The sequence below is a fragment of the Macaca thibetana genome, chromosome 11 (genome assembly GCF_024542745.1).
Source record: "Macaca thibetana thibetana isolate TM-01 chromosome 11, ASM2454274v1, whole genome shotgun sequence".
NCBI classification, from domain to species: domain Eukaryota; kingdom Metazoa; phylum Chordata; class Mammalia; order Primates; family Cercopithecidae; genus Macaca; species Macaca thibetana.
The window spans coordinates 35,596,344-35,617,659 of record NC_065588.1 but is presented as its reverse complement, the minus strand read 5'-3'; the positions used below and the strand labels follow the sequence as shown (position 1 = coordinate 35,617,659).

General features: G+C 35.0%; 1 protein-coding gene across 5 annotated transcripts in view; it reads left to right on the top strand.

Annotated features, from left to right (window-relative positions):
- The window catches only part of ABCD2 (ATP binding cassette subfamily D member 2), a 123,742-nt gene that overhangs the window by 27,363 nt on the left and 75,063 nt on the right, over window positions 1-21,316 (top strand). For all 5 annotated transcript variants that reach the window (XM_050750130.1, XM_050750128.1, XM_050750132.1 and 2 more), the window contains 2 exons: window positions 9,251-9,396; window positions 17,107-17,191. In XM_050750130.1, coding sequence (XP_050606087.1) covers window positions 9,251-9,396; window positions 17,107-17,191 — 231 coding nt within the window. The remainder of the gene's footprint in view (window positions 1-9,250; window positions 9,397-17,106; window positions 17,192-21,316) is intronic.

Genomic DNA, 21,316 nt, shown 5'->3' with positions numbered 1-21,316 from the left:
CTTTGTAGGGATCAGGGAACTCTATGTTATATATCAACATTGTTTAACCCACACATATAAAACCAGATGATGACTATTAACTAGAAAGCACATGAGATCAGGTCAGAAGAACTGATTTGCCTCTTTTCTCTATGGAGGAAAGAAAGGGTGCTGGTAAAGTATTCTCAGTAAGATCCTTGCTTTTTTTCTTTTTATCCAAGATCTCAGATTTTAAAAATGAGGATGTGGTCTGGAAAAGGATTTAAGCAAGAATCTGGGGAATGCCGTTTTAAATATCTTAATCTCATTTTTCCTATAGGTCTCTAGTTTTTGGACCTGTAGATTCTTAATGAATATCTAGCTGCCAAAAGGCAAACAGGGTGCACCTCTTGAGGACAAGGAGTGTGTTTATTTAAGAAAGAGGCAGGTTAGCAGACCACTGGCTGAGTGGAATATGGGTCTATAAAAGCCACTGGAATAAAGGAGGAATGTGATGTGGCTTAATCCAGAGCTTCTCACAGAACTCTATACCTATGTACTGTGCCAATGTATATGTAGGTTACATATCCATTGTCCTGCTGCCCTCAAAGCAAAGAAATCTGGTTTGGGGAACAGGGGTTGTACTGGAACAGACTTTGCCCATGTTGAGTCACTGTTGAACAAACTTTTATAGATTAAATGCTAGAAAAGGCATCCACATGTCTCTGTATAGCACTGGCAGGATCCTAGTAAATATATCGTAATTGTGCAATAAATATCTGATAAGTGATTGAATGAATGAATGAACGTCTCCATAGATTTGGTTTCTACTGCCAAGTCAGTCTGGTACCTTACACTAATTATGAGCAATCTATTTATTTTGCTGCTTGCAGTAGGTATATTGCAAAATCCTCTTTATGATGAGGATAAATATCTGTCATTTAACATGTCCTTTTTTAGAAAATTATTTTCACCACAAGGAAGGCTTAGTAGCATTGCTGTAGCAAATTGACTTCTATTCCTTGCTTTCTGACTGTTAGACTTATAGCCAGGTAACCTTTGTATAAATATCTTTGGGCAGTCAGTTGACAGAAATATTGCTTGTACATTTTAGTTCCTCCTGTGTAGTAGTTGGTACAGTTCAGTTTTTTAAAATCTTTTAAAAATAGATCTATAAATGTAAACACAAATTTCCATACCTTTCTATTGCTGGGAAAAATGCTAAAGATACATCTTAAAATCTTTAACTTTCTGAGGGCTCATTTATAAAACTAATAATGAAAACAACTCCCTTCTCACTCAAAAGTTTTTCTCATTTTATGAGTATTATTACATTAAACCATATGGAACTGTAATTTTTATAGGTCAAATATCAGCAATTTAAATGATAATCTGATATAATGATAAATACTCTTAAAGTTGACTTTTAGAGAATTTGCATTTTTAACAGCTTAGTAATACTTTAATAATCCTTCCACTAATTTTATTTATTTATTTATTTATTTATTGAGACAGTGTATCAATCTATCACCCAGGTTGGAGTGCAGTGGCACAATCTTGGCTCACTGCAACCTCTGTCCTCAGGGTTCAAGAGATTTTTGTGCCTCAGCCTCCCAAGTAGCTGGAATTACAGGTGTGTGCCACCCACTACACCTGGCTAATTTTTGTATTTTTAGTAGAGACGGGTTTCACCATGTTGAGCAGGCTGGTTTCAAATTCCTGACCTCAGGTGATTCACCCACCTTGGCCTCCCAAAGTACTGGGATTACAGGCATGAGACACTGCACCTGGCCTAATATTATATTTTTTTTACTTGGAAATAAACCTTTTCCCTGCTCTTAAGAGGCTATTCTCATCTCTATTTTGGAACCTAGAAATATATTATCCAAAAGATATAATTTAAGTAATAGTAAATGTCTATTTTCACTTGAATATTTCTTATTATCACATTTTTTAAAGAATATTATAAATGACCCAAATCTAGTTCTTTCTATGCATGAAAAAACCTGATGCCATGATTGGTTCCAGCATGTATAGTTATACGAATTATTGATAGCTAAATTTTATGCCTTTCAGATTGCTAACTTCTTATTGCTATGACAACACAGCAGTACTTAGTGGTACATTATTCTTAAACTTAACACATCTCATGCCTTAAATACAGTTAACATTGTTGAAAAAATTTTATCACTATTGTTCCAATTAAATTTTATATTATTATTTTAAGAATTTTGTTTCCTCTGTATATAGACCTTTCATGTTACACTTTCCTCCTCTGGATTTGAGTTGGTCTTTTGCTCTCAACTTAAGAAATATTTAGAATTTTGTGTCATTCAGAGGCTCCAAGCACAAAGATATAACTAATACTTCTCAATGCTTTCCCCTTCTTTGTAGCTTTGTCTTAGAGAATAATAAAAAAGTAACTCTAACAAACATCAACACATTTTACCAAAAAAGTCATCATTGTCAGATTACTTAAATGTTAATGCAGAAAAGTGGGAATATAATGCAAAGTATAAAAGTACCTTGAGACATTAGTAACACAACTATAAAAAAACCATAATCATGGGGAATGAATTTTATCTCAAATAATTTTACTATTGTAATTGAATTTTAACTCTGTATACATTTGAAAGAATTTTAGATTCCCAAGAAAAAACAATTATTATAATTGTTTAAATAAGGATTATTTGTTAAATGATCTTTGACACCTATGGATTTATTCTGCTTTCTTTTCCATAACATGTAGAGATGATTCGGGGTTTTACTTATAGAAAGTAAATTAAAAATAGTCAATGTTTCTTTTTTGAAAGCTACTAATTAGGAGCAATCTGACCATTTCTTCTGTTGCTTATGTTAGATATGTTGCATGATCTCCTTTTTAATGAGCCAGAGCCAGTGAGCCAGTAACATTGTGATGTGGTAATTGATCTACCTGAAATATTTAGAAGATTACCTGAATAGGTCTATATATCTAGAAAGGAAAGTTTAGTAAAGGGCACTTTGAGTGCTTATCTATTATGTATAACTTTGGTAGGACTACAGAAACGAACTGACTCAAAATGTTAAATTCTAGACCTTTGAGCTGGAAAGAGAATCACATGCAAATTAATTATATAAACATTGGATATAGGGTCCTCCATTTCCTTGTGTTTTCAAATTGAGTAAATGTCATCCCGAATTTTTTTGACACAGTCTCCCCAGAGAATTCAGTGGTGGCTTAAACATCATAATAATATTTTAAAATCATTATATTAATAATACCCTAAGTGTCATTAGTTGCTATGTACATCAAACATATATAGAATGTATTATTTTCACCATTTCACATGATCATAAAACAATAATTGACAGAAAATTGAAATTTAATAAAACAATATTTGATGAGTCCTCCATAAATATATAAGCTTATGAATATTTTTATATATATTCATCAACATTCTCATTCACATCAGTTTTCAAAGTGAGCAATTTTTATAATTTGCTACATTATTTAAATAACAATAGCTCAGATAGGGCCGGGCGCAGTGGCTCACGCCTATAATCCCAGCACTTTGGGAGGCCAAGGCGGGCAGAATACGAGGTCAGGAGATCAAGACCATCCTGGCTAACATGGTGAAACCCTGTCTCTACTAAAAATACAGAAAATTAGCCGGACGTGGTGAAGGGTGCCTATAGTCCCAGTTACTCGGGAGGCTGAGGCAGGAGAAAGGAGTGAACCCGGGAGGCGGAGCTTGCAGTGAGCCGAGATTGTGCCACTGCACTCCAGCCTGGGCGACAGAGCGAGACTCTGTCTCAAAAAAAAAAAAAAAAAAAAAAAACAAAAAAAACCTCAGATAACAAATAATGTGGGCACATTTGCAGTTCTTTTAGCATCATATTATGACTTGGCATTTTATTGAAATCTTGTCCTGATTACATTTTTTTAAAAGGTAGCTAAATTTTTTTCTTTTTTTTTGTTTTGGTTTGATTTTTTTAATTACAGGAGTATATATTTAAGATATTATTAGGCTTTTATAAATTCAATAAGAAATTAAGCATTGCAAAACCATAATTTAATTATTTTGCTTTGCCTTATAATTAAAATCCCTTATGAGAAAAATGTCCATATCTGTTCATTAAAGAAAACTGTCTGATTTCAAAAGGCCCTAGGAAATTAAAAATAGTATTAAACTAAATTTTGAAGAAATTACACAGTTTTGCTTCTCCAAATTCCTGTTACAAAGAAAACACTTGGCATCCTGGAACATTTTGATACTTTTGAGGCCCCATAAATTGCTCCAGTAAACTATTAATACATGGTGTTCCAAGTAGTTTTTTAAAAATGCTTCTAGGTGAACGAGGTATTCTCATGAGTACTTAACAGACTATAATCTAAAATCTACATATCTAGGTACTTAATTCTTAATCATGTCAAGAACAATAAAAATTTACTATGGAATAAAAACCACCAGTATCTTGTCTGGCTTAATAGAAATCTTTTTTATTCATTCTTTTTTAAGATGTTACATTTTCGCCTAAGTAGAGAACATAAGCATAAGTAGAAATTAACTTATTTGTCTTCATAATGCCATTTATTGAGTGCCTACTATGTGCCTGTACTATAATAAGTGATCTGAGTACATTGCTTCACTTAGCTTCATAAAAACCCACTCCTTCATTTAGTCCTCATAACAAATGAAATTATTAAAATAAGTTGTTTTACAAATGAGGTACTAGTTTGGAATTTGGGTGATATTACAATGAATCCCCAGAATCATTTCTCCAAAACCAGTTATCACAATCATGATTCTATAGTGCTTGCTTTTTCTGAAATATAGATATAAAACCTAATTTCATTGTCAAATATGCCAATTAATCAAATTTTCTGGTAGAATCCTATAGAAACGCATGTGAAATGAATGCACTGATGTATTTTTATCACTGTGGTCTCAGTTGTGTATTGTGTCATGGCTACTCTTGGGACCTAATAACATAGGGGTTTTATGCTACAGGAGGAGAATATCTGTGCTTCTGATTCATATTAAGTTGGAGCTGATGTCACCTTGGAAGGCAACAAAAGAACTCTCCCCTGAGATTCTATGTATTTCTTCCTCTGAGTAGACTCAGAGTACCTAATTAAAACTGTTCAGTGGCTCTAATGACTAATTTCTATTTTATGCTATTATTATATGATATTAATTTAAGATAATGTCATATTATATGAGTGCTTAAGACAATCTACCCAAACAAATAACTATGTGTCCTATTTTTTAAATAAAGTTAGACTGGAGAGGAAAAAATAAAGAACAGGGCAGGAGGGAAAGCCTTGGAGAGAGATATGATGCAAGAAATGTGACCAGAAATGGTATAGCCACTTTGGAAAAACAGTCTGGCAATTTCTCTAAAAATTATATGCTTCAGTATTTTCATTCATTGGCATATATCCATCATTCATAACACAAAAAAGTGAAAACAACTGAAATATCCCTCACCCAATGAGTGGATTATTCAAATATGGCCTACAGTGAAATATTATTCAGCTAAAAAAAAGGAACCGTTACATGCTACAGCATGGATGAACCTGAAAACATTATACTAATGGAAAAAAGGCAGTCACAAGGGACTGCATATTGTATGGTTCCATATATTTGAGATGTCCACAACAGGCAAATCCATGGAGACAGAAGATAGATTAATGGTTGCCAGGGGTTGAGAGGAAGGAGGAATAGGTAATGTCTGCTATTGGGTATGGCGTTTTTTTCTGGAGTGAAGAAAATGATCTGGAATCAGTGGTGATGTTTACATAACCTTGCGAATACACTAAAAACCACTGAATTGTATGCTTTCAAAGGGTGAATTGTATGATATGTGAACTATATCTCAATTTAAAAACAAGATCAGGCCAGGCGCGATAGCTCACGCCTGTAATCTCAGCACTTTGGAAGGCTGGGGCGGGCGGATCACGAGGTCAGGAGATCAAGACCATCCTGGCTAACATGGTGAAACCCCGTCTCTACTAAAAATACAAAAAATTAGCTGGGCATGGTGGCAGGCGCCTGTAGTCCCAGCTACTTGGGAGGCTGAGGCAGGAGAATAGCGTGAACCCTGGAGGCAGAGCTTGCAGTGAGCCAAGATCGGGCCACTGCACTCCAGCCTGGGTGACAGAGTGAAACTCTGTCTCCAAAAAAAAAAAAAAAAAAGACCAGAGATTCCTTATATTTGTAATGATTTCATTGCAAAATCTTCTTATATGAACATACACATGTACGAGTAAAATACAAACATTTTGAATTCAAATAATAATTAAATATATTATAAAATAAGCTTGTGCTGTCTATCCTTCAATCTAATGGCTTGTGTACCATAGGAAAATAGGTAGATATTGTGTACCGTGGGAAAATAGGTAGATAATTCGTCCATAAAACACATTTTGTATTTTAAAATCTCTCCTTCTCTTTCTCTGTCCAGGCACACACACACAATATACACCTTATATTTTTTAATCAATTTGCAGTAATCATAAATCTTTACCCCTAACTAATTTAGGGTATGTTTTCAAAGAATAGAGATATTCTCTTAGGTAACTACAGTTATCAAATTAAGGAAATTTGACATTGATATAATATTAATATTTAAAGTACAGTCCATATTCAAATTTTGGCAATTGTCATAACACTGTACTTTAGAGCAACTTGTTTTTCCCGATGCATTGTCTTGCACTGCATGTAGTTGCCATGTCTATTTATTACAGTTTGTTTTATTCAGAAGAGTTTCTCAGCATTTCTTTATTTTTTATGACATTGATATTTTGAAAGAGTGCAAGACTACTGCTTTTTTTTTTTTTAAGAGAATACCTCAATTTAGGTTTGTCTGATAGTTTCTGCATGATGTGATTCAGGTTATGAACTTTTTACAGAAATACTACTTGTATTAGTTTCTAAGGGCTACAAATTACCGAACACTTGCCGGTTTCAACAACAGAAATTTATTTTCTCACATTCCTGAATACCAGAAGTCAAAGTATTGGCAATCGACACCCTCTGAAGGCTCTTGGAAAGAATTATTTCCTGCCTCTTTTCCAGTTTCTGGTGGTGCCAGGCATTCCTTGGTTTGTGGCACCATAACTTCCATCTCTGTCTCCATGTGGCTTTCTTTTCTTTCCTGGGTTTCTTCTCATTTGATAAGGGCATTTATTGGATTTAGGGCTCATCTGGTTAATCCAGGATGATCTTGTCTCAAGAACTTTAATTAAATCTGCAAAGACTCTGTTTCTAAATAAGGTTTCATTTACAGATATGTGGGGGGGGGGGTCTGGATTAAGATGGATCTTTTTGGGTCCACAATTGAATTTATTGCATTGCTGAAATGATGTGTGCTTCACAAAGGATAATATTAGAATGTTTCAGATGTAGATAGGACTAGAATTTTTTTATTAAAAATCATAAATTCATACTGATACTCAAATTCAGATTAAATAGTAGAGTTTTTCTCTTGCCTTCCCACATAGTATGTTTGTGTCTTTCTTCTTCCACAGTGAGAACCCTTGCTCCTAACATTACCAAACCATTTATTTACTTAACCAATCCTACAATACACATAAAATGGTTTCAGAATTGCTACCCCTATATCATTACCAAAAATAAATTTGCAAGTAAGCTTCAAGATTTCCACGTGATTCTTTCTGTCTTTGACTGAAATTATGTAGCCAAGTTCAAAAGTCACATGGATTAATTCATCCCCACCTCCATCCCCCTCGCTGTGTGGTTACTTTATCCTTTGGATATACTGTTCAGTTAAATTGTTTCTGTTTGTATTCAATTTTAAGGTTTCTTCCTTCATTCTTGTTGGTTTAATTTTGTTTGTTTATTGAATAGTAACACTTTGAGGGATTCCAAAAGTAAAAACTTTATTAATAGAAAGGATACTTAGGCCTTTTCCTGCCTGTCCATTCCACCTTGTTCCTCCCACCTCCTGTAGCTAACCAACTTCACTAGTTTCAGGTTTACTCTTCCTGTGTTTCCTTTTTAAAATATAAATGGGTATGTCTATACTTCATTTTGCTTTCTTTTTACATAGAAGTGGTTCTCAACTGGGAAGATTTTGTCCCCCAGAGATATTTGGCAGTATCTGGAGACAATTATTTTTGTTCACTACAGGAAGGGGTGCTACTGACATCTAGTGGGTAGACATCAGGTATAATGCTAAACATCCTACTATATACATAGGGTAGCCCTCGACAACAAACAATTATCTGGTTCAATAAGCCAAAGTGCCGTTGTTGAGAAACCCTGCTATAAGTCTACTTTTGCATTTTGCTTTTCAACTTAACAATATATCATAGAAATCACTTCATATCAGTTTATAGAGGTTTTCCTCATCCTTTTTTTTATAGCTGCATAGTGGATGTACTATAGTTTATTCCGTCAGTCTTCTTTGTATGGGTATTTATGTTGCATTTCAATATTTTGCTATTACAAATAAGTTGTAATGAATAACCGCATGCATCTTTTTTTGTATTTTTAGAAGTATATTTTCAGAGTAAATTCCAAGAAGTGGGTCAAAGGGCAAATGCTCTGTCAGTTTGCCAAATCCCCTCTGTAAGAGTTGTATGATTCTGCATTTTCACTGTAGTATGAGAACACTCCTTTACCCACAGGCCTGCCAGTGGAGTGAGTTATCAAGTTGTCGAATTTTTGCCAATCTGAAAAGCAAGAAACTCAACGTAGTTTTAATTTGTGTTTTTCTTACTATGAATTACATTTTTTTGTTTTGTTTGTTCACATTGCTGGGTCAAAACCCAAATTGCATAATATGTAACCCAAATAATTATAGATGAATTACAGAAGCAATATTTATCAAATGCAGTGAAACAAAGTATATACAGTATTTTTCTGCTGAAAATGTTAAATGTGGCTGGGTTCTGTGGCTTACAACTGTAATCCCAGTGCTTTGCGAGGCCAAGTTAGGAGGAACCACTTGAGGCAGGTGTTTGAGACTAGCTTGGGGAAACATATCAAGACCCTGTCTCTACAAAATATAAAATAAAATAAAATTTTTTAGAAAAAAGAAATGTCAGATGATTTCTTAGAGAAGCTTTTCTTGTGTCCATGTGCCAGTAAGTTTTTATGTAAACATAATGGTATCGTTTAGCAGTGCCTGAGGGAGAAGTACTCATCGTGAGGTTAACAAATATCATCCTGGAAATGTAGTGTTTAAAGTCTTCACTGATGTTTTCAGACTACCAAGATGTCACACTGAGTAAGTTATCATGACTTTCCACTAGGATTCTTGTGTGCTTGGTGTTTTACAGGCCATATATGTCTCTTGGAAGTCTTCGAGATCAAGTCATTTACCCTGATTCAGTGGATGATATGCATGATAAAGGTTGTACAGACCAAGATCTGGAACGTATCCTACACAATGTCCATCTCTATCACATAGTTCAAAGAGAAGGAGGTAAAGTCCATCATTCTTTTTTAATGCATTTAACTTCACGTTTAAAAAGTAACCTTGGGTATATATTTAGTGTGTGGTTTAATTTGAATGTATGCTATAATCGGAAATAAGCACATAAGTGTAAAGATGGAGTTTTATTGCTGTTCCATTATTTGTATTTCTTTTTCTGCTTGTGTTATGTTTAATGCAACACATTAAGTTTTTTTTTTTTTTTTTTTTTTTTTTTTTTGAGGCCGAGTCTCGCTCTGTCGCCCAGGCTGGAGTGCAGTGGCGCGATCTCGGCTCACTGCAAGCTGCGCCTCCCGGGTTCCCGCCATTCTCCTGCCTCAGCCTCCCAAGTAGCTGGGACTACAGGTGCCGCCACCACGCCCGGCTAATTTTTTTGTATTTTTTAGTAGAGACAGGGTTTCATTGTGTTAGCCAGGATGGTCTCGATCTCCTGACCTCGTGATCCGCCCGTCTCGGCCTCCCAAAGTGCTGGGATTACAGGCTTGAGCCACCGCGCCCGGCCACATTAAGTTTTTATCAAGTCTCCATGTCAGTGCAGCTAACATTTAAAAAAAGCTTTTTTCTTCTATATTTGAATGTACAAAGTCCCTGAGGCCATTGTCAGTCTAGATGTATTTAAAGTCTGTGACAGAAATATTAGCCTTACAAGCCCTCAGCTTACATTAAATTAAATAATTTGAGAAGTAGATACCACAGAACTTACTTTTTTTGGTTTCAGACCCACAATCTTACCAGTATCTTTTTTTTGCTCTCAAGCAGCACACAGATAATTAAAGTCAGAAACTTCTGTATTGTGTTTTTTCAGCATAAAACATTTTTGAAAGAGTATAAATAACATTTGTACATATAAGCTTAAAATAGAATTATTGTCTAATAATACTCTCTGTGTTTAGTGATACTTTCAAATAATTTAATAATAATAATCTCACTTTAGCTAGAGCAGTCAGGCAAGAGAAAGAAATAAAGGGCATTCATATAGGAAGAGAGGAAGTCAAACTATCCCTGCTTGCAGACACATGATTCTATATCTAAAAAGCCCCATAGTCTCAGCTCAAAATCTCCTTCAGCTGATAAACAACTTCAGCAAAGTTGCAATATACAAAATCAACATACAAAGATTACTAAATTTCTATACACCAACAACAGCCAAGCCAAGAGCCAAATCAGGAAGACAATCTCCTTCACAATTGCCACAAAAAGAATGAAATACCTAGGAATATAGCTAACCATGAAGGTGAAAGATCTCTACAATGAGAATTACAAGACACTGCTCAAAGAAATCAGAGAAGACACAAATGGAAAAGCATCCCATGTTCATGGATAGGAAGAATCAATATCATTAAAATGGCTATGCTGCCCAAAGCAATTTACATATTTAATGCTAGTCCTATCAAACTACCAATGACATTCTTCACAGAGCTAGAAAAAAACTATTTCAAAATTTATATGGAACCAAGAAAGAACCTGAATAGCCAAGGTAATCCTAAGCAAAAGGAACAAAGCTGGAGGCATCATACTGCCCCACTTCAAACTATACTACAGGTCTGCAGTAACCAAAACAGTATAGTACTGATACAAAAACAGACACAGAGACCAGTGAAACAGAATGGAGACTGCAGAAATAAGGCCGTACATCTACAACCATCTAATCTTCAACAAAGCTGAAAAAATAAGCAATAGGGGAAAAGACTCTCTATTCAATGAATGGTGCTGGGATAACTGGCTAGCCATATGCAGAAGACTGAAGCTGGACCCCTTCTTTATACCATATACAAAAATCAACACAAGATGGATTAGAGACTTAAATGTAAAACCCCAAACCATAAAAACCCTGGAAGACAACCTAGGCAATACTATCCTGGACATGGAAACAGACAAAGACTTCATGACAAAGATACCAAAAGCAATCACAATGAAAGCAAAAATTGACAAGTGAGATCTAATTAAACTTAAGAGCTTCTGCACAGCAAAAGAAACTATCAACAGAGTACACAGACAGCCTACACAATGGGAGAAAATATTTGCAAACTATGCATCTGAAAAAGGTCTAATATCCAGCATCTATAAGGAGCTTAAACAAATTTACAAGAGAAAAACAACACCATTACAAAGTGGGAAAAGGACATGAACAGACACTTTTCAAAAGAAGACATATATGCAGCCAACAAGCATATGAAGAAAGCTCAATATCATTGATCATTAGAGAATGCACATCAAAACCACAATGAAATACCATCTCACACCAGTCAAAATGACTATTATTAAAACATCAAAAAATAGCAGATGTCAACAAGGTCGTAGGAAAAAGGGAACACTTATACACTGTTGGTGGGAGTGTAAATCAGTTCAACCACAGTGTGGCGATTCCTCAAAGAGCTAAAAACAGAACTACCATTTCACCCAATAATCTCATTACTGGGTTTATACTCAGAGGAATATAAATCATCTACCACAAAGACACATGCACACAAATGTTCATCACAGCACCATTCACAATAGCAAAAACATGGCATCAACGTAAATGCCCATCAACGATAGATTAAATAAAGAAAGTGTGGTACAGGTACACCATGGAATATTATGCAGCTATAAAAAAAGAATGAGCTCACATATTTTGTGGAAACATGAATGGAGCTGGAGGCAATCACCTTTAGCAAACTAATGCAGGAACAGAAAACCATATACTGCATGTTCTCACTTACAAGTAGGAGCTAAGTGATAAGATCTTACAAGCACAAAGAAGGAAACAACGGAGACTCAGGTCTACTTGAAGGTTGGAGGGTGGGAGGAGGGAGAGGAGCAGAAAAGAAAAGCACTGGGTACTGGGTTTAATACCTGGATGATGAAATAATATGTACAACAAACCCCTGTGAAATGTGTTTACCTATGTAAGAAACCTTCACATGTGCCCCCAAGCCTAAAAGTTAAAAAATAAAATAAAACAAAAAATAATATTCACACTTTCAAATAATTTAATAATTCATATAATTTGATAGTCTAGAAAAATGACTGAAATAACAAATGAGACACCAAGATTAATTTTAAATGGATTTTATGTTCTGTTTCACAGCCCGCTTACATTATTAGAAGTAGAGTAGTAGTACAGTGATTGAGAATATGGACTTTGAGTCAGAGTTCTGGAATTAAATCTTGATTAGTCCTGTTCTCTGTATCTTCAACTATAAAATGAGGTTAAATATCTACCTTACAAGTTTTTTTGTGAAGATCAAATAAGACTGTATGTAAAACATTAGCAAAATGGCATATGAGTACACAAGAATTAGTAGCTGGCCCTGTCTGGCAGCTCACATCTGTCATCCCAGAACTTTGGGAGACCAAGAAGGGTAAATAGCTTAATAGCTTGAACCTAGGAGATTGAAACCAGCCTGGACAACATGGTGAAACCACTTCTCTATAAAAAATACAAAAATTAGCTGGGAATGGTGGCACACCCCTGTTGTCTCAGCTATTTGGGGGGCTGAGGTGGGAGAATCATCTGAGCCCGCAAAGTCAAGGTTGCAGTGAGCTGTGATTGCGTCACTGCACTCCAGCCCAGGCAACAAGAGTGAGACCCTGTCTAAAAAAAAAAAAAAAAGAATTAGTAGCTAATGGTAATATTAGTAGTTGTAATATTGATACTATATTTTGTCTTTGTGTGATAATGCTTGAAGTTTTATATAACAATATCACATACATTATTTCATTTGATCCTTACAATAAACAAATAAGGCAGGCAAGAAAAATACTTTTAATTTTTGGTATTTGTCATTCCTACTATATATGGAAAGCAGATTGGTTTTTTGTTTCATGTGGTCAACTCCTTGGAGTTTCAGAAGGCTGTGGTAGAATAAATGCTACATGTTTATCTTGGGCAATTTATTTTGAGGAAGTTTGAAATCTAATGATCCAAATAGAAATTTAGAATAAAGATGAAATAGTCTATTCTTTTAGAAGTCATCAAGAAGGTCTAGAACTCTTTCTAAGAATTTTCCAAACTTAAAAATGTAATCATAATTGTTATGGGTTATTGAGTGCTTACTATGTGGAATTTACATATATCATCTTATTTAATACCCATAATTGTCCAGTGATGTAGGTTTTACTATCTTCATCTTAAAGATTAATTTCAGAAATTTAGTAACTTAGAGTCCTATGGCAAATTGTGGGACAGGGATTCAAGCACAGATCTGACTTGAAAGTCAGTGCTCTATGCTAGAGTATGCGACTGTACTATGGTAACTCCTAGCTTTTTAAACAATAATAAAAACTATTATATCCTTGAACATAAAAAAAAAAAAACTTCAAGGAAATCTGTTTTACTTGCTTAATTCTTAAACCTGAGATATTTAAGCAAGGCAAGAAAACACATTTGCAAGTACATTAGTTAATTTGAAAGATGCCTACTGAAGTCCTGTTTAGACTAGCTAATCATTTGGTTGGTATAATAAAAATGGAATTAAAAACTACATTCCATTCCATCAACTAGGTTACAAAACAGGAAAGCATAAAAGGGTTAACAAAGGGACATGAACTAAAGAAGCATATGCATCTCCAGGAAGCAGGAAAATCATTCTCTTCTTTGCTGACTTTGTCTCACTAAATCAGGGTCAGAGGCAACATTATGACTCAGAGTTTTGATTTATGTGTTCCGTGATCATGCAATATTGCCTGCCTACAAAAACCTTTGGGTTTAGTAGAACAAAGAACATGATTTATTAAAATATATAAAAGTTAAAGAGTCCTTTGACCCAAATACTTTTCTCTTGTGCCATGCTTTCAGGGAGCAGGGGAAAAAAAAGTTAAGCTCAGAATATTTCTCCACTGCATAGTAATCCAAGTCTATTTCTCAAATCATCACTTATATTTCATAAGTACTATGAAATTCAATCACAGGGAAAGTTTTATTTCAACAGTTTTCCCTAGAAGCAAGAACTCTGAATCAGATTGTATTTTAAGATTATTTTTCCTAACATAAAATTTTAAGGATTTGTCTATTTCCTATGTGTATTTTCTTATTTGAAAAATGACAATTTCTGGAAGCTTACCCAATAAAATGAACAGTGATTCCCTCTAGGGAGTGAGATTTCAGGTGTCACTGGGAAATAGGAAAAGTCTCCTTTTCACTCCAGGTAATTTTTATTGGCAATTTTTCATCTGTTGTATTACCTTTATTGTATGTCTTTGCTTATTTAATTTTTGGAGTAACACTTTCACATAATTCATAAATGAAAAGGCATTTTTAAATGTACTGTAAGAGATTCTTCTGATTCCTGTTTCCTTCCATCCAGTTATCACCTATCCCCATCAGGCAACCATTGTTTTTAGTTTCTTTTTTATGCTTTTATACATTTTTTTAATGCCATGTACTCTGTAGTGGTAATTTTTTTTTTTTTTTTTTTTTTTTTTTTTTTTTTTTGAGACGGAGTCTTGCTCTGTCCCCCAGGCTGGAGTGCAGTGGCCGGATCTCAGCTCACTGCAAGCTCCGCCTCCCGGGTTCAGGCCATTCTCCTACCTCAGCCTCCCGAGTAGCTGGGACTATAGGCGCCCGCCACCTCACCCGGCTAGTTTTTTGTATTTTTTAGTAGAGACGGGGTTTCACCGTTTTAGCCAGGATGGTCTCGATCTCCTGACCTCGTGATCCGCCCGTCTCGGCCTCCCAAAGTGCTAGGATTACAGGCTTGAGCCACCACGCCCGGCCTAGTGGTAATTTTAAAGGAAGAAGATGGTAAGAAACATAAAGATTCATTTTATGCTTAACAATTAATATATATTATTTCATCAAAGTCTCTGAACTTTTGGATTTCAGAAACAAGTCCAGGCCGGGCGCGGTGGCTCAAGCCTGTAATCCCAGCACTTTGGGAGGCCGAGACGGGCGGATGAAGAGGTCAGGAGATCGAGACCATCTTGGCTAACACGGTGAAACCCCGTCTCTACTAAAAAATACAAAAAACTAGCCGGGCAAGGTGGCGGGCGCCTGTAGTCCCAGCTACTTGGGAGGCTGAGGCAGGAGAATGGCGTGAACCCGGGAGGCGGAGCTTGCAGTGAGCTGAGATCCTGCCACTGCACTCCAGCCTGGGTGACAGAGTGAGACTCCGTCTCAGAAAAAAAAAAAAAAAAAAAAAAGTCCAAATTTTTCTTCTAACCAGCAAAAGAATCGAATAATCATTTTTGATAATTTGACTTTTCAGATACACAGTTCACATAAAGCAATGAAGACACTTTCTTTTTTTTTTTTTTTTTTTTTTTTTTTTTGAGACGGAGTCATGCTCTGTCGCCCAGGCTGGAGTGCAGTGGCCGGATCTCAGCTCACTGCAAGCTCCGCCTCCCGGGTTCACGCCATTCTCCTGCCTCAGCCTCCCAGGTAGCTGGGACTACAGGCGCCCGCCACTTCGCCCGGCTAGTTTTTTTTTTTTTGTATTTTTTAGTAGAGACAGGGTTTCACGGTGTTAGCCAGGATGGTCTCGATCTCCTGACCTCGTGATCCGCCCGTCTCGGCCTCCCAAAGTGCTGGGATTACAGGCTTGAGCCACCGCGCCCGGCCGACTACTACACTTTCTACTTTCTTTCCTATTGACCAAGATTATTTCAAAAATTTAGTGGCAAAAATATCAAAATTTTAATGGCAAAATTCAGCTGATCAAGTAAAAAGATGACAGAGAATGTGGATTTTTTCCAAAGAAGAGAGTTAACCCCTGAACACTTAGGCTTTAGAAATTTTGCTCTAAGTATCTGTTAGGTTTTGGCAGTCATTTTCTTCCTTGAAAATCAGACTCTCCAGGAGTGGAACTATGGTTTTATTTTTAAGTAATCTTAAAAAAATCTAATTATAAAATTAAGGTAGGCTTATTATAAAATTTTCAAATTTTTAAAAAATAGATAACTTAGGAAATGAATCTAATTCTGTTCCTGGAAATATATGTGTATGTGTTTATTTACAGAAAGATGATGATATATACAATTCTGAAACTTGATTTTTAATATACAGATATTCTGGGCACATATTCATATTAATATGCAAGACCTACTCTCTTTGTAAGAAAAATAGAATCCTTGCATTTTGAATAAATATCAAACAGAAAGTCAATAGTTAAGATGTTTTAAGAGATAGCATGCATGGAAAAACTATAAAAGCATCAGATAGACCTAAACATAAATCCCAGTTCTGACATCTAATATTGTAAACCTAGACAAGTCAATTACTCCAGGAACTGTAGGTTGCTCACTTATAAAATGCAAGAAATAAAATCTATCTTACAAAACTGTGAAATATATGATGAGAAAACTCACATAAAGTGCTAGGCACAGGGGAGCCACCTAAATTAGTTCCTTTCTTAGCCTTTGTAGACTTTGTACTTGACGTATGAAAATTTACTGGGTCTTTTCTCCCATCTCCCTCCAAGATAAGTGTAAGCCTATCAATCCACTGGAGACACTGAGAAACAAACACAGTTTTTAAAGTGTCAGTGTTTAAAATTCTTGTAAGATCATTTGTCAGTATAAGAAGTTATTACCATCAAAAGAATATCAAATCTAAAACAAAATGCCTATACATGAGGCTCTGTAGTTTATCCAAGCATATATTCTATAAAATACCAAGTTCTTCATGTTGACAATTTGAATTTGGAATCACTTGTCTAGGGTAGAAACAGTAACAATTAAACAAATGATTTATATGAATGTATATTTCTTTATTTTCTTAAGGATGGGATGCTGTTATGGACTGGAAAGATGTCCTGTCAGGAGGGGAAAAGCAAAGAATGGGCATGGCTCGTATGTTTTATCATAAGTAAGTATACTAAATTCAGGTAACTACTAGTCCATTGCTGTAACCAAACCAAACAACAATAACAAGTGTTTGGACAGGATTTATTGTCCTCATGTTTAGTTTAAAAATATCTTACTATAAAATTAGTGCATAGAGTTCACAGTTGGTTTTATTGTTTTTTGTTTTTTTTTGTTTTTGAGACAGAGTCTCATTCTGTCAGCCAGGCTGCAGTTCTGTGGCATGATCTTGGCTCACCGCAACCTCCGTCTCCCAGGCTCAAGCAATTCTCCTGCCTCAGCCTCCTGAGTAGCTGAAATTACAGGCGTATGTCACCACGCCCAGCTAATTTTTGTGTTTTTAGTAGAGATGGGGTTTCACCGTGTTTGACCAGGCTGGTCTTGAACTCCTGACTTCAGGTGATCCGCCCACCTTGGCCTCCCAAAGTGCAGGCATGAGCCACTGTGCCTGGCCAAATTATTTTTTCTTATAGTAGAATCTCCAAATATTTGTTTTTCTATTTCTTTCATGTTAAGTAATGTTAGATGAAATAATATGTACAAAGGACTAAATTAAATTTTTGTGTATCCTAAGTTTGAAATAATGATTATTAATTGTAAAATATGAAGACTATACAATCACTATGATACTTGTGTAAATCCAATAGGTAGACATTCAGTAAAACTTTCTGACTTAAATTATTAAATTCAAAGTAAACCAACTTTTTAACCGTTCAGCAGCCTATTACACCAGTAATGCTCTCCCCCTTGAAATTCAAAGGTATAGCCAATGGAAAAAGGGACCATTCTGCATAGGTTTCAATGAACTGAGAAAAATTGAGAGGCAGGAAATAATTGCTTCTGATAAAACATTTTTAATTGTAACCAGCTTCATAGCCTTTTGAGTTTAAGGATATCAAGCACAAGACGTGGGAAGGAAATATTAAAGCCCTTCTGATTCTCCTGATTCTTTCCATTCTCCCTCCCAACCCCCTTAGATCTCTGGCAATGAGAACCTGAGTTGTGCAGCCCAGGAGGTTGCCAGAAACTATGTTACTCACTTTTTATAATTAAGTCTTAGGAAAAAAGGACCAAATAGTTACGTACATGAATTCGTGAATGGCCATAAATGATGGCAGATGCAGCACTCTTGAGTGAGTTGCAGTGAAAGCGGTAACATTTTTTGTAGAGAATTTTAAAAATTAAATCAAGTATGTATTATTGAACATCTAGCAATTAGTTGGCCCACACTAAGCACTCACTTGGCTATTCATTTTTTTAAAGCCTTTAATTATGGGAAAAAAGTCAAATGTCATCATAAAAGAGAAATTGTTCTAAGAACCCCATATTCTCATTACACTGATTTAACAAGTCTAATGTTTTGTTACACTTGATTTATCTACTCATTTTTTTAAGTTTCTAAAGTATTTTAAAGCAAATCACAGGTATTACGATATTTTTCCCTGAATACTTTGAGAACAGTCTCTGAAATATTAGGATATAGTCTTAGATAATAACATGTCACAATAATACCTAATTAAATTGGTAATAATTATTTAAAGTTATTTAATATATATATGGTTCATATCCAAAGTTTCCCTGATTGTCTCAAAAATATCTTTTTACACTTGATTTCTTCAAACCTGGATCTAAACAAGTTTCACACATTGCATTTTTATTGTTACACCTCTTAATTCCTTTTTAATCTAAAGAGTCTCTCCTCCTCCCAGGGCTCACCTACCTTTTATACCTTTGACTTGTTGAAGGAACTGGGTTAATTGTCCTGTAGAATGTTGCCTGTTCTAGATTTATCTCATTGCTACCTTATCAGGTAAATCTTGGTAGGGGTCCTTTATCCTGTTTCCCAATCTCCCATTTTTTTTCTGTAAACTGGAGATTAGAGCAAAGAGCTTGATGAGATTTAGGTTCAGCCTTTTTAATAAGAACGTAGCATAAAAATGATTTATAGAATTTTATTAAAATATAATTATGTTCATTTTATAAAAGTAGAAAATGTATATAAGTAAAAAAGAAAAAATCTGTTATCTCATTAGCAATTATCTCACTAGCTGTTATCTTATTAGCACTGTTAAAATTTTGGACATTTTAAATTATTCAAATTTTAAATTACTGTAACATTTAAACACTGTTAAAACTTTGGAATTTTTTTCCCAGTCTTGGTAATATGCAAAAGTTGGTTGTTATTTGTATTAGTTTAATGTAGCTATTTTCATAAAGCATATTATAATTTATATACTTTTTATTTCATATGTAATTATGTGCTTTTCTGTATTAATATATAATAGTTAACCAGGGCTTATTGTTATTGTACTAAAATTTATATACCAAAAACACAGATTTTAGATATACAATTGGATGACTTTTATGAATGTTTCTACATTATGTAACCAATACCCCAATCAAGATAAAAAAACATTTCTGTTACCCTAGGAAGTTTATTCATCCTCCTTTCCAATCCAGTCCCCTCTAGACATTTCTGTTCTGATTTCTATCACCATAAATTAGTTTTGCTTGTTGTATAACTTCAGGTAAATTAAATCACACTCTAAATATTATTTTTGTGTTTAGCTGGGATTTTTAGTGAGAAAAATTATTAGTTGTGTTCACAATATATTATTTATAACAATGTACATTTAAGAATGTGGCTAACTAAAAATATAAACTAAATTTTGCTAATTTGGGATTTTTAGTGACGTGTATTTTTGGATACTCGTTTCTCAGAGGATGTGGTGAAATTCAAGAGTAAACTTTACAGCTTGGGGCCGGGTGCAGTGGATCACTCCTATAATCCCAGCACTTTGGGAGGGCAAGGCGGGCAGCAACTCCTTCTCTACAAAAATAAAAAAAAATTAGCCGGGCGTGGTGGCGGGCGCCTATAGTCCCAGCTACTCGGTAGGCTGAGGCAGGAGAATCACTTGAACCCAGGAGGCAGAGCTTGCAGTGAGCCGAGATGGCGTCACTGCACTCCAGCCGGCAACAGAGTGAGACTCCGTCTCAAAAACAACGACAACAACAACTTTACAGCTTGGCATTTATGACCAGCTGTTACCCACTATCACCCTGACTCTGTTTGGGTCTAGGCCATAAGTATCCAGTAATATGATCATCAGCTTAGAAATATAATATGGAGGAATATAAAATTTAGCTGTAAATTTCTCACTGTATCAGTGTGTTAATAAAATAAACTTTGTAATAAATAACAAGTGACATTAATAAATGTTGTTAACCCAAAGAGATTTCACATATCTGTAACCTGAAATAAATACGTGGTGTTTGTGTATCTAAAATATTTTGGATATAATGTGATAATGAGTGAATTAAGTCACAAGTATATCAATGGAAAGAAAATTTAGTGAGCCATACAAAGATCAAAGAAGAAGAGCAAATAGTTGAAAAGCACAATCTGTTGACAAAAGATACAAGGAATTTTAGGTATTCAATCTAGTGAAGAGAAAGTTTTAACAATAGGAAACTGCCTTCCCTCATTCTCAAAGGATTTAAAGTTTGAGTTGTGATGTGAAAGACTTGAGCTGGCAAAAATGAAGAACTTCAGCAGGAAGTACTAAGCATCGCAATAGTATTCTCTTTTAGAGAGGATTTTAAATGTTTTAATATCTCAAGAATGTTTGAAAAACTCCTGTCTTAAGGGGGGTAGATTAAATCTTTCACAAAGCCCATTCTACTGATGACATACAAAACACAGAGGAAAGGAAATCTGAGAAACAATGTTACCTAATGCTTTGTTTACTTATATCAGTATCAGATTCTAGCTATTGCTTGATATATTCAAGTACACACATAAACACACACACACACACACACACACACACACACACCCCAATCCTGCCAAGGAAACTAAAGCGTGTGATCTTACATCTGCTAGACTAGAGGTTGCTATGACAACAGAGTGTGAGATGCATACATTTTTCTAATTCTAAAATGGCATATTTTCTCTATTTCGATCAAGGCACTCTGAAAAATAAGCCAAAATGCAATAAACATGTTAATCACTGGAAAGAACTTTATACAAAAGGAAAATTTTACTCAACCTTTCACTTTTATACTTCCTTTACTTCTTCCTCTTGTTCACTTAAAAATATCATCCACAAAACAGAAAATAACTCTGAGA